This window comes from Ambystoma mexicanum, chromosome 11 (genome assembly GCF_040938575.1).
Source record: "Ambystoma mexicanum isolate Mex_15411 chromosome 11, UKY_AmexF1_1, whole genome shotgun sequence".
Classification (NCBI taxonomy): domain Eukaryota; kingdom Metazoa; phylum Chordata; class Amphibia; order Caudata; family Ambystomatidae; genus Ambystoma; species Ambystoma mexicanum.
Genome location: NC_090934.1, coordinates 30852550 through 30867269, shown reverse-complemented (window position 1 = coordinate 30867269; position 14720 = coordinate 30852550). Strand labels below are relative to the sequence as shown.

General features: G+C 46.5%; 1 protein-coding gene across 2 annotated transcripts in view; it reads left to right on the top strand.

Moving 5' to 3' along the window:
- Nucleotides 1–14720, top strand: part of ZBTB8A (zinc finger and BTB domain containing 8A) — a 243412-nt gene that overhangs the window by 168827 nt on the left and 59865 nt on the right. For both annotated transcript variants that reach the window (XM_069622467.1, XM_069622468.1), the window contains exon 2: nucleotides 5662–6615. In XM_069622467.1, coding sequence (XP_069478568.1) covers nucleotides 5662–6615 — 954 coding nt within the window. The remainder of the gene's footprint in view (nucleotides 1–5661; nucleotides 6616–14720) is intronic.

Below are 14720 nucleotides of genomic sequence, written 5' to 3'. Positions count from 1 at the left end.
AAAGAAGAACTCTGTTTGGACGTGACTGAGAATTGGCCTAGTAGAACAAGAAGAAAGCCTGTTTTTTTCATTGAAGAGATTGGCTGAACTAGGCTGGTATTTAAGCTGGGCAAAGTTGTAATGTCGTTTCCCTTTGCTACCCAACCATATAATTGTGTAGAAAAGACATTATTTGGACTTCCTCCTAGGGTGGAGTGGAAGAGGAGGAAGTAACTAATTGGGGAGGGGCCTGTTAGTTTGATGGATAAAATAAAGATGAGCTGTTGTACGCTTCGCGTGGCTCTAGTGACTACTTTATGACCTGCAGATCCTTTGGGTCATTCAGAGCAAGGTGACCCCCTCCCAACACAACAGCCCAGGGCCCAGTTCTCTTAAAGCCCTGAATATAAGCCTAGGTTGGTGGTACTGAAATGCTGAGCGTGGGCTGCAGAGCACCGCACAATATCCCTCGATAAGGAGCAAACTGTGCTGAACCGTATCAGTATTCTTCCCCAGTGTAAACTGGACTGCCCATGTTGGCACTGCTGGAGACCGCTGTGTGAAAGTGGTTCCTCTGTTTGTTTGTTTGTTTGTTTTATTCACTTGTAATGCACACCAAACCCAAAGGAGCTGGGCCCAGCAGTACAGAATATTCAAGGCTTAGGTACAGGTACAGGATACATGGATAGCAAAATACATACAATCCAGATATACACAGTCAAGTAAGAGTTATGTGTGGGCAGAATATATACAGATTACAAGCAGGATGTACAGGCACTGGTAAGACAAAGCGCCGCTGATCAGTGGGGAGGATAATGTACACAGCAGAGTGTGTCCATCATATATCTACACTGGAAGGTCTCATAGGTTAAAGAGGAGCTGGTAGGCTAGTCATTTGCGGATTTCAGCAGTTTGATGTAATTAAATCAGAATTTCAGGAAGGGCTGCGCCTCGCATAGTGGATGGGGCAGGGAGTTCCAAAGTTGGGCTGCTCGTACCTGGAAGCTAGCTCCCCCAGCCTTGGTTAGCCTGAATCTTGGAATGTTAAAGCGATTGGCATTGGAGGTTCTTGTAGGTCGGGTGCAAAGTCTCTTTTGGAATTTGTCTGTGAGATATCTTGGAGCGGCATTATTCAAAGCTTTGTGAACAAGGGAGGCCACTTTCAGCTTCTCTGTGGTGCAAAGGGCACTTTGATGGTTTGGGAGAGGCGAGCAGAAATGGTAACCTAATCTCAAATGTAGGTGGCGAGCATTTCAAGTGGAGTGCATCAGTCACTCCAACCACACACTGTATGGTCTGCTGACCTTTCTGGGTGCCTGCAAAGCCTAGCTTGGAATGCGGAGGACTAAGAGGAATAGTCCCTTCTCTCTTTCTTATCCCTCTGACGTGACTGGATACCTCTAAAACCTGATAATGTCTAAAAGCCGTCCAAAGTGAACATAAGTGCGCAACAAAGCTTTGGAATTGGACAACATGGTAGATAAGGATTTTGCAGCAATAGCGTTTTTCTCCGTAAGATTTTTTTCATCAGTCGAATACAACAAATGAAGCCCATCAAAGGGAGAGTGTTGACATTTCCTTGAGCGTCCTAAGAAAGGTTTGTGACTTTGAGCCATGCGAACCTGTGCATGTTTAGATCCAGGCATGCGCCTCTAGAAGCTCTATCGACATGCCCTGCCGCATTCTCAGGGATGTCCATGGCCAGAACACTAGCCTCATCGGTTGTAGGTCAAATGATCGAATCTAAATGGTCGACAGAACAAATGGTCGACACCAAAAGGTCGACAGGTCAAATGATCGAAAACATTTTTTTTTTTCATTTGTTTGTTTTTTTTTGGGGTGGGGGTGCCCCCCAACCCTCTTTTTTTGCTAAAAACCACTTTTTTCCCTAAATGAAAACCTAAAAAAATATATATAACTAAATAAAAATTCGATCATTTGACCTGTCGACCAAATTGTGTCGACCTTTTGACTGTCGACCCTTTGTCTGTTGACCATTTGACTAGACACCAGCCTCATCAACTCCTGAGAAGAATTTTGTCTTTAATATCCTCGAGGAAAAGATGAAAAGTCATCCAATTTTTTCTATGAGCGCATTTCTATGCTGCCAGAAGAGCATTAGAATTAGCCTTTCTCAGATACAAAGATACAAACTTTGTCTCATAGCGTCCAATGTTTTCTTGTCCCTGCTGACAGTGGTAAGTGAAGAAGAGGAGGAAGAGCTGGACAATATCTGGATGCTGCAATGCCACAGAGACCGCAGAGGATGACGCTGCAGGATGGCAAGCAAATAACAGCAAGTGAAATTTTGTATCAAACCATCCGTTAGCGGGTCACTGATAAGATGCTCTCTCCAAGCTTACGTTCAGTGGGAAACTCAAAGCAATGATGCATGTCACTCTATACTTAGGATTCAACAAATCTTTATTTTAATTAACAGAATGGTCAGGGTTAGAGAAACATCTAATAGGCACTGGGGGTAACTCTACGACAACTAAAGACAGGCTTATAAATGAAACCGTGTCAGGATCGGTTGAATTCAATAGTGATTGTTGAGTGTCCCCCTGTGATTGAACAGAAGTTCTAAAAACTATTTTAAAAATTCCTCGACCCTCTGGGAGCAGCCTAGTCTACAAAGAAAGATCCAAATTACATGGCCCTCAGAAAAGTCTCAATCCTAGGCTTAATGAGTCTTTAGCCTCCTGGCTACCCAGTACCAATAACAAAAGTTCCAAGGATTTGGCCAAAGCAAATGTTCATAGCCCTCTTCATCAAAGTCCATCCCTAGTCTTATGCAAAAACAAACTTGCTCCTTAGGGGTCTCAAGTTGTAGAATAGGCCCCTCTTGGCCCATGGACTTGAGAATTGTATTGCCTTGTATCAGTGTTCGTTTTTATACCTTTGTATCAAGAATACAGGGTTCATAGGAAGCCTCTCGTTGGCCCTTCGGTACAGCAATTTTGTCTCAATTTTTATGAGGATTCTTTCTTCCTCCTCTTTCCATAGCAAGCGCACAGGATTCACAGTGGACGTCTCGAGTTACAGCATCTAATGCTGGCCTCATTGGGCTTGGCCCCTCCTGCCAGTGCATGGGACCTTCGCCCCCCTCCCCTGAGGGTGCAGGTGGAAAGCCCCAGACTTCGGCTTTCCAGCTCGCCCAACAAGTTGAGAGGGGCTGTGGAGCCCTTCAGGCCAGGGCTTCAGAACTGTCCCTCTCCTTCCAGGTTTTCCGGGCTAGGACTGCCTTCCTCCTGGAGGCAGTCCTTCCAGGAGTCTTCCCTCCAGCAGCATCCCATTGTGTCAAGGGAACATCAGCAGTTACATTGACTTCCTCCAGGTTCAAGACAATGAATGGATTAACCCGCCCCTTTCATACCCAATGGGCTTTGGAGCAACAGACTCTGATTGGTTACCGTTCAGGCTTCCTTGTCCCTGGGATTGGTTATACTTTGATATGATCTTTGCTTTTGCCATCTTCTTCGAGATTGGTGCTTGGTGTTGCCTAAATGTTGTGTTGATTTCCTCCTCTCTGGCCTGCAGCTGAAAGGTTTCTAAGGTGTCTACAGCGTGCATCACCATGTTGGAAATCCCTTGGTCTGACAGTGGAATGGTTCCTTGGCATTTCACAGAGTTGCACAGCTGCAGCTTTGTCAGATCTTGGTGCTGAATTTGACCGCATGCGGTTGGACTTCGATTTGGGTAAGCGCTTGTGTAACTTCTGCTTAGCCTTCCATTGATATGCTGAGAACTCCTGTTGTGGCATGATTCACTGCCTTCCAAGTTGGAAAAATATTCCACTTTGTCATGGGAGGCATAATATCTGTCTACTGAGCCATTCATATACAGCTGTAACATGATATTGGGTACATACAGCCTTTACCTTGACTGAGGCCTGTATCCTTACAAGTGGATGTTCCGTCCTTTGGCTAATGGCCCACTGGGTGGAGCTTTGGAACTATCGTGCCTCAAATGGAGTAACACAGCTATAGGATCCCGCCTCGTCCGCCCTCAGGCAGCGGCTGGCAGAGTCCAGTCCCTAGCGGCCCGCTAGCCCCATATGTTATCATGGTGAATTCTCCATTGCGCCTCTTTGAGGAAATCATGCTGAGGTGAAATGCCAGATTTAGACTGCTTGGAAGAGAGGACAACAGACAGGACATCAGCTTCGCACAGCTGGTGTTTTACGCGCTTATCTTAGCCTATGCAAGAGATTTTTCATGAGTAGAGCGACGCTGAGGGTATGTGCTCTGGTGAGAACGCCTGTGTATTAACTCCTAAGAAGCGTGTGAGACACCAATGGAAGCGGACTCCTGCTCCATGTAGTGTTGTGAATTGAGGGCAGACACACTGCTGTGGGAGCTGACCAGCTGATTGGCGGAAAGTCCAGTAAGGTCACATGTCAAAGTGGTAACTGGTGGAAATTTCCCTTTAGACGATGCTGCAGGCACATAGGATGTAGCTAGTTGAGTACAGAAACTTGACCGTTCTTTTTTTAGCGACAAATCCCTGCTTAATGCGCCATTGTAGTGGACGCAGAGGGCTCATAGCCCCTCCTGAAGCACTACAAAAAAACAAAAGGGAAAACCTCAAGCGATAAATCAGAATACCAAGCTTTCCTCCTATCACCACATCCATAACCCCTAGAGTGACTGACAATGTACCCCCGACCTATGGGGGGAGGGACGAGACAGTCATCACAGGACCCAAGGCCTGCCCTAAAGGGGGCCATGAGGTGACCCCAAACCAAAAAACAAACCATGAAGAAATGGGGAGACCCAACCTTTACTCGGGGGTAACCATTGCAAGCTGCTAGCCAGTCATAAATAGTCCCTCACCCCCTCAGTTCTCTACATACACAGAACACACCATTTCTTACTTGTCAAGTCATTTATCATTAGTGGCGAGTACACATTTTGAGGCCTGCTTTACCCACCCTAGTTTACCAGGAGATTGACCTAGCTAAACTGGGGAGACCGCAACCCCAGAAGCCACACATGTTCTATGTATGGGTCTTAGGACCCGCGGAGCACACCCAGGTATGGAGCCCATGAAAGTACAAAGGGAATGAATGTGCCCCTCCCAGGTTAGTAAGTGCAAATGGAGTCACTGCACTGGGGTGTCCTCCGACTAACGGAAGGAATACGAAGTCCCTACTTTGTTATTCTAAATGAAGATGATGAACTTTTATGGTGGTCGACGATGAAAAATGTCTTCCACCTTCAAAATCTTGAGTTGAAGAGCTTGTTGCTAAAATCAAAAAATATGCCTGAGAGCTAAAGGTGTCTGGGGCCCAAGCACTGGAGGCAGAGGTGGGACGAGTCTGAGTCGGGAACAGGACCCTGACAGGACATGCACCTCCTAATGCCTTTCCCAGCCGGCACAAACCGCTAACACGCACCAGTTCCTCCAACAGCGAGAAAAGGACTGACTATTGGAAGGCACGCATGCAGGCTTCCTATGTGGGATTCACACTGGCTCCTTACCTGTTCTTTAGGCATGTACAGCTCTGCATTGCGCTCTGGTCCCATCTCCTTTGGACTAATTAGCCCATAAGGATGGAGGAAAGGGGTACGGGACTCAGGAGTACAAGGTGCCATGGGTAGACGGTTGTAATCAAAGTACCAGATCTTGTGATGCTCTTATTATCCTGCTGTATATTCTGAAATGTTTTTTTCTTTTTAGGAACAGTTTTATTTATGATGTCTGGAACAGAGATTTCCTCCCATCAGTCTCGCCTCCTGCAACAGCTGAATGAGCAGCGCCGGCAGGATTTATTTTGCGACTGCCATATCGTGATACAGGGAAAGTCTTTCAAAGCTCATCGAAATGTGTTGTTTGCCAGTAGTGGATATTTCAAGATGCTTCTGTCCCAGAGTTCAAGAGAGCCGTGTCAGCCGACCACCGCAACATTTGAAGTCTTCTCTCCGGAGATATTTCAAGTTATCCTGGACTTCATATATACAGGAAAGCTCTCCCTTAATGGCCAAACTGTCATCGAAGTCATGTCCGCAGCCAGCTATCTTCAAATGACCGATATCATTGGTGCCTGCAAGACCTTCATCAAGTCCTCGTTGGACATCAATGAAAAAGAAAAGGATGATTTCTTTAGCTTTTCGGAAAAGGATATGAAAAGGGATGAGGACAGTAATGGCGGTGATCAGGCAGATTTGTATGGCATAGAGTGGGAAGTAGCGGAATGCAGTCCAGAACATTCCAATGAAACCGGAGATGGAGGGGCACACACGACCAGTGGAAATTCCTGGAGCGTCTACCACTACTACCAGACTCAAAGAAAGATCCAGCAGCAGACGACCAAAGAGGACCAAAGACAGCAAGTGAGAGAACCAGATCCCAATCATGTGCCACATTATAAGCAAAACAAAGGGGGCCATGCTGCAGAAACAGAAAGGACTGCCAAGCCGATGGGTCATGCTTCGCAGCCTGAAGAGCTAGTCCAGATCGATGTTGATGCAGACGCGGGTTGCCTTCGTGATCGTGCTGCAGAGCCAAGGACCTGGACAGTGGATCAGCCGCCCCAGTCACGCAGATCAGCAAACCGGTCAAAGCCATCCAAAGCTGATGAGCTCTACGCCACCATGCCCACGATACTAGGAGTTGTGGGTGGATGGGGTGAAGGTAAATATGGATACAGCTATTAATGAGTGGCTTATTTCTTTGGATGTGTGTAAAAGTACTAGAAAGGCTGTGAAACATGTTCATGGTTGGGCAAATGTCAAACAAAAAATACTAATGCCACAGCCAAAATGCTAGCCTGTTCAACTTTATGCAAGCAAATTTCCTCTTCAATATACATTTACAAAATATGTTTTAAAACAATGTATTTCACAAACGCACAGACGGTTCTCAAACATTCATGAGTATCTGATATTATAAAGCCACCAAATCCACTTCATGGGTGCCTAAAAAACATAGAATACTCCACTATCAAACACTAATACACATGTTGCAGAGGCTTAGATCTAAAAATGAAAAGATAGGCCAATGCACAGTAATGTGGTTTCGTCTCATGCACCCCACAACTTGCAGATGTTGGGTTTACCCCCACCCCTCATGCTGGTTTGAAGTAGTGGGTGTAGTTTGTGCGAATGTACTAAACCTGTATGGGGGCCGGGTGGTGTTGCTTCAAGATGTGATTCAATGTAATGACCACTTTACTCCTAGTCCATTGTCAGTGATGCCTCCATACTTATCGGACGTCTTCCCAGAGAAGTGGATGGAATTGGTACATGTTGTACCGCTTTCTTTTACTAATAAAAGCCAAGTGAGGCATATACACGTAGGAATCGCCTGCACGGGACCACCCTTGCACCTATTCCCCTCCCAACTGCCATTCTATTTTTAGAGGGCAAGTCCATCATGGACACTCTGTTTGGGAAGGAGGCAGGGGTGTATGGAGCAATTGGGAATTGGGAGTACGGTCACTGTGGTAATTGTCCTCCATACTTGAGGGATATTAAAAAGCCTCCTAACTTGGTGGGGCAAACTTTAATCTGACAACAAAGTTGACGAATACAGCTACACTCGACCAAACAAATTCCTGACATCTTGACCAAACTCTGCATTTGCTCTGTAGTAGAATCCAAAGAGTAGTGCTTGCGAAAGCCATGCAGATTGCCCATGGTCACAGATGCTGGTTTGGCCCTAACTAGGTCAGCATGCATGCCTTTAAGAGGAGGACCCTTCCTTCACCTTTAGCAGTCAGTGTTCCACCATCTAGCATGCTGTGCTAGCCTAAATGACTTCAACACTGTGAGGTTCAGCCATATCTTACACATGATCAAAAGGTAGTTACTCCTGTGCGCGGTCTAGCGGAAACCTGAGCTTTCTGGGCACGTTCAACTAAGGGAAGCAAGGCAGCATTGAGATATCCTGAGTGATGTGGAATTCAGAGAACAGCTTGAGAGAAAACAAAGGGCGTGTCAGCAACCACTGCTTTGGCTTTGCTAGATTTAAAACAAGCATTGGCAATGCAAACAGTTTCGGCTTTTTTATGTAGGCATGGGAAAGGCACTTGCCAGGCACTGCCGTAGTGGTATTAACTGGCCATTGATGGTAGCAGGTGCAACATTGTTCAAATACCTGGGCATCTAATAGCTGTGCCTGCCAAATGCCTAATACATATACTTGTTTTCAACAGAACTTCAGTGAAGGACACACATAGTACAGTGATTGAAAGGAAAGGATTTGGAAGAGGGAGTAGAACTCCACCAGGAGAATGACAGCCCATTATATTTTGAAAGGCATTGGACTCCGTTTAAGATAATATAAAAAAGAGGTTATTTTTAAACAAACATTACTGTTTGTGGCTGTGCTCTAGCTCCACCGTTCTCTCCATCTTCAGGTTTGCCTGCGTCTCTACATCTTCCATGAGTAATGGTCTCCTTCAGTACCGGTGTGCACTGCTGTCTCCGTTTGGTTCTTAGTGATCCTCAACATTACTGTTTGTGGCTGTGCTCTAGCTCCACCGTTCTCTCCATCTTCAGGTTTGCCTACGTCTCTACATCTTCCATGAGTAATGGTCTCCTTCAGTACCGGTGTGCACTGCTGTCTTTGCTTTGTTCTTAGTGATCCTCAACATTACTATTTGTGGCTGTGCTCTAGCTCCACCGTTCTCTCCATCTTCAGGTTTGCCTGCGTCTCTGCATCTTCCATGAGTAATGGTCTCCTTCAATACCGGTGTGCACTTGGTTCTTAGTGATCCTCAGTGCCACTTTCACTGCTGTCAGGGACCACCATTTTTAGTATTCACCACTTTTGATCTAGTCTGCCGCTTTCTTTGCGTTTTCTTCCCTGTATAAGTGAATCTGTATTATGCTCTTGGAGTGTTAGAAACACAACTCTCAATATGCAATGGAGGATTTCTTTTTTTGATGTTACAAATAAGAGCCTTTATTCCAGTTACTCTCAAGTTCATATGATTACATGAGGAACACACTGGCTCCCACACAACCCTTTCATTCATTGTCTTTATCTAATCGGCACCACAGCAAGGGATCTTAGGCAAATAATAATCCTTACTTCTAACATCTGATTATTCTTTGGTTCTATATCACATCCCCTGCTGTCCAAGCTACCCTTGAGAGTACTAGAACGGCCAATCTTGTGTGCAATTCTTTGGTTCACTTGGGTGTGTTGGCACCACTACACTAGGCTTTTGGCGTTATCGAACTACAACACTCGCAACATGTAATTCTTCTTTGGTTCTCGTGCCTTGTCAGCTCAGCTCTGCTAGGCTGTTGAAGTGTTAGAACCGTAACTCTCAACATGCTATTCTTTGGTTCACTCTGCATGTATCCTGTATTATCCTTTTAGGTGTCTAAGCTTCCACCTCCACAACTCCCTTCCTGTATCTCGGCCAATTAAGACTTAATTCGACAATTCTACCTGGCACCTCGTTTTGGACACTGTATCCTCTGCTTCTTGCTACAACGTCTGCTGCCTTCAATCATTTCCTGCATCTTGGCTAATCGTACTTTTTCCTGATTGCCTCATTTTGGACTCTATCTGTTTCTTGTATAGCGCTACAAAGCCCATAGATGCTCTAGAAACAGCTTCTCCCCTTTAACCCCAGTTCGCAGAGTTCTTTCCCACTGTGAGCTGAGCTTGTGCTCGTCGCTTCATTTCCTCCACTTTGATCACCTTTTCAGAAGTGCCTTCAGGACTGGGTCCAGTCACAGAAGGCTCTGCCCCTACTCGTGTTTCATATCACTCCAATGTATTTAATGCAATGAGTTGGACTCGGATGTGTTGTCATCTGTATAGAAGAGAGCACTACTTCCGGAGATTAGACTTGAATAAAGTAGTCATCCAAATAATTGTACATTTGTTTTCATTGAAGTGTAAAAGTACAACATGACCAACATCCTTGAGGTAAAAATTCTGTGTACAGCATTCGGGCGAAAGGGGACCATCCATACTTGGAAAGACTTGTCCTGGATAGCAAATATGAGCAACATGCAGTGAGGTTGTGAGATCAGAAGGTGCATGTATGAGCATTGAAGATCTATTGTGCACATCCACCGTCCCCCATTCTGTGTGGTAAGTGGATCTGAGCGGGCATGGCCATTGTGAACCTTGCCACTGGTAAGAAGTTGTTGAATTTGAGTAGGTCCTGAATAGCCCACCGAAGCTTCCCCCTCGCCCTCTCATTTGCCTTTGGATTCGCTAAACAGTGCGAGCAGAATCCTTTGCGAAGTCTCCACTAGGAGGTGGCAGGGGGAGGAAGCTTTATGGTATTGATCCAAAAAAGTCTGACACTTTCCTCACTCAGATTGGTTGACCGGTGGAAGAGATGGGACATGTGTAGCCACCACAACCCAACAAAATGGTCCAGGAGTCTTGTGATCTGCTGTTGGATTGAAAAATGAAGAGCAACTCTGCCCAATACACAGGTGAGGGAGCATGTGTGCTTCTGCTTATCAGCTGAAGAAGTTGCTGTATTGAAGGACTTGGCAGAATTGTGCCTTTTCCTGGGGGTTTGGGAAATCCTGCACGATATACAGATGTTGTGAAACTGGGCCTGGGCAGCGCTTGTGGTTCTGCTCATCAGCTGATGAAGTTGGTGTATTGAAGGACTTGGCTGAATTGTGCCTTTTCCTACAGGATTCGGGAATCCCACCCATCTCCAATTTGGCTACTGGCTTGAAAGCCTCTGAACCCTTGCAGTACTAAATCCCTGTCCCTCCTGTGGAATGTTAAAATAAAAGGCTTTTAGGTGGTTTGGTGATGGCTGGCTGAGATTGAGTCTACCATTGAGTTTGCTTTTTTCTTAGAAAACTGCTAATCAGTAGAGCAACATATGCAATCCACAGAAGGAACAAGTTACTTACCTATAACTGTTGTTCTCCAGCATGGGTCTGGCATGGATTCACATGCTCATGAATATTCCCTGTCAGGTTGGGAATCCTCGGTAAAGAAAAAATCAGTATCAGTTTCGTTTCTGATCTGTCTTTCTTAGTAGTAACCAATCACTGGTCTCTGGGTCATATTGCCCCCAGCCAATGACTGCCCTCTCCCCAAGCCCCGCCTCTGGCAGCCATCCTCAGATTTGGTAGCACACCAAGTGGCAGTATGACCAAGTGAAGAGCCGCAGAGGGGTAGGCGGGAGGGTTCACATGTGAATCCATGCCAGACCCATGCTGGAGAACAACAGTTACAGGTAAGTAACTTGTTCCTTCTCCAGCATGGGGTCTGGCATGGATTCACATGCTCATGAATAAAAGAATACATAGCAGTATACACATGCACAACCACGGGAAGAGGCAAAAGGCTCAATATCAAGCAATACAACAACTCAGCATTAAGCAACTCTTACCTCCTCACCAGGCTCACCTTAAGTGAACAGGTTGCGCAGCACTGCTTGGCCGACCCTGGACTCCTCCCTGGAGTCCCGATCGACGCAGTAGAATCTTGTGAAGGTGTGCGTCGACCTCCACGTAGCAGCCCTGCAGATGTCCAGCAGGGGCACACCAGACAGGAACGCCGTGGTAGCAGCGATCGCTCTGGTCGAATGGGCTCTCGGACGGTCGGGCAGCGGTCGGTTTGCCAGCCGCTGACAATGCAAGATGCAGCCGGAGAGCCATCTGGAAATGGAAGTCTTTGAGAGAGCCTTCTCTTGATTCACAGACCCAAAGTTCACAAACAGTTGTGACGTCTTCCGAAAACTCTTTTGTGCGGTCAGCGTAGAACTTCAGCGTTCTAGCTACATCCAGCGAGTGCAAAGTCCTCTCGGCCGGCGTCGAAGGCGACAGGAAGAAAACTGGTAACACCAAGAGCTCGTTGAGGTGGAAGTCCGACGGCACCTTGGGCATGAAGGAGGGGTGCGTTCTCAGCCACACCCTCGTGTCATGAAACATCAAGTATGGAGGCTTGCAAGATAGGGCCTGAATCTCTCCCGCTCGTCGTGCAGAGGTGATGGCCACGAGGAACGCTGTCTTCCATGACAGGAACTTCAAAGGCACCGAATGCATAGGCTCGAATGGGGCTCCCATGAGCCTGGTCAGCACCACATTAAGCTCCCACTCCGGGGCAGGAGCCTTCACCGGAGGGAATGATCGGAATAGTCCCTTCATAAATTCCTTCACCAGGCGATGACACCACAAGGACGCCCGTCCCGTAGTCCTGGTATATCGGGAGATGGCAGCCAGATGTATTTTTATGGAGGCGTGAGCAAGTCCAGCTTTGGCCAGCGACAGTAGGTACGGCAACACCCGAGGGGCCGTAATCCGCAGAGGGTTAATCTTCTGTGCATGGCACCAGACAGAGAGCCTCCTCCATTTATGATCGTAACACTTGAGAGTTGAGGACGCCCTGGCCTTTGCAAGAACCTCTCTGCAATCAGCCGGGATATCGTACCCTCCAAACTCTAGTGCTGCAGGAGCCAGGCCTGCAAGTTCAGCGACTGTGGGTCGAGATGGAGAATGGCGCCTCCTTCTCTGGAGAGAAGATCCACGTCCGCCGGCAGCCTGACTGGCGGGGACGTTGACAAGTCCAGAAGGTCCGGGAACCAGATCTGCCTCGGCCACGCCAGTGCGACGATGATCATCCTGCACCTGGACTTCTTGAGCTGGTTGATGAGGCGGAGCAGCAACGGCAATGGAGGGAACGCGTATAGAAACAGGCCGTCCCAAGGGAACGAGAAAGCATCGCCCATGCTCCTCGGCTGTGGGAACCTCCTGGCGAACCTCTGGCACTTGGAGTTCGTCGCCGTCGCGAACAGGTCGATCTGGGGTTTGCCCTATCGTTGGAAGAGTCGATCCACTTGGTCCTGGCGCAGTTCCCACTCGTGGCACAAGCGCAGCTCCCTGCTGAGTGAGTCGGCAATGGTGTTTTTTATTCCTGACAGGTGGAAGGGAACCAGAAACATCCCCTGGGCGACGGCCCAGTGCCACAGATCCTGGGCCTCCTTGGATAGGGCTGGGGATCTGGTGCCTCCTTGCTTCTGTATATAGAACATCGTGGTGGTGTTGTCGGTGAAGATCCTCACCACCTTGCCCTTGAGGGACGGAAGGAACGACCTGAGAGCCCAGAACACTGATCGGAGCTCCAGAATGTTGATGTGGAGAGACCTCTCCCCCGGGAGCCAAAGGCCTCTTTTTTTTTTTTTTTTTTATTTTATTGTAAAAATGCAGTTCCATAAGTGTATCGAACTTTTGTTACATGGCACTAAATCAAAAAGTTAGTTAAAGTGCTCCATTCAAAGCTAAATCTTTATGTTTTGTCCATCATTCCTCGCGCATAAATAAAGTCTTGGTTCGCTTCTTCAAGTTTGGTCTGTGCGCAGTATCGCATCTAGGAAGTTGATTATGCTACATGTGAGCTTAATATTTCTCCCAGCCGAGACAGTGTCCCACCATTCGTCTGCATCGTATAGGATGGGTTTATAGGAGAGCAAGTGTAACTCTCGGGGAATGATAAGCTGAGGGCAAGCTGTTATTAAGTGTTTTAGTGTCTCCACTTCACCTGAGTTGCAAAATCTGCATTTGTTTGAAGAAATGGTTTTAGATCGACGTTGCCATAATGATTCTCTGGTATTCAGGGCGTTCAGTCTGAATTTCAGGAATTGAGTCCTGTGGTAGCAAGTTGTGAGATACTTCGGTAAGGAATGTAGTTTCAGCATACTCGTCGAGTCTGGGAAAGTGGATTTAAGCGTTGCTCGGTGCTCGTAAGATGATATCCAGTCCCAGGATTCAAGTTTTTTTTTTGCGTACTGTGGGCGATCAATCAGCTCGTCAGTAGATATATTGGCGGCATCCATAATGGTTTTTATTTTAGACTTCCATGTTTGAAGTAAGCTCGAATGTGGATTTTCTTTCTCATTTACGAAAATTTCATATGCTGGGATTTGTAATCCAAGCAACATTTTCCTCAGAAGCGATAGGGATTGCCATAATATTGTCATATAAATTGAGTTCTGGGTCAGTTCATATCTCAGAGCCGCCATTGAGATATATTTAGGAAGTCCTAATGCTCGTCTCCAAAACCTCCCTTCAAGCTGCTGCCACAGGGAGTGATCAAGATTCCACCCTGTCGCTCCACCAAAGGTTATGGTGGGGATGAATTTCTGCAGATAGAATGAAATTAATGGCGCTATGGAAAATTTTCCAAAGTCTTTATTAATTTTCGCTCCTTGTAGACCTAATTTTGTTGCTCTTTACAACAGGTCGGTTGACCATGCAGATTCGCAAAGGGAGTTGTTAACCATGATGCCCAGGTATCGAATCGAGGTTACGATACTTAGATTTTCTTTTCCAATAGCCCATTTGAAATTTTGATCTTTCCTTGATGCGCTTTTTCCAATGCACATGATCTTCGTTTTTCCTGTGTTTAGTTGTAGGTCGTTAGCTATTAGATATTCATTTAAGCTGATCAATAGATGTTGCAGGCCAATTTGAGTTAGATCAATTAGCACGATATCATCGGCATATACAAGGTATTTAATGGGAGTTCCATTTATCTTTGGAGAGAAACAGTGCGCAGATTACAGCCAATTCGGTAGATCAGAAATGAATAATTTGAATAATTCAGCAGCAAGTGGACATCCTTGCTTGACACCTTTGTACGTGGGAATTGGCTCCGTAAGTACGCCTTGTGAATTCACTTTCACTTGTATTGTGGTGTTAGTATGCAGAGCTATGAGGGGGTCAAGAATTGAAACTGGACAGTTCCACCCTCGTAGTTTGGACCAGAGTTTGTCTCGATTTATTGCATCAAATGCTTGT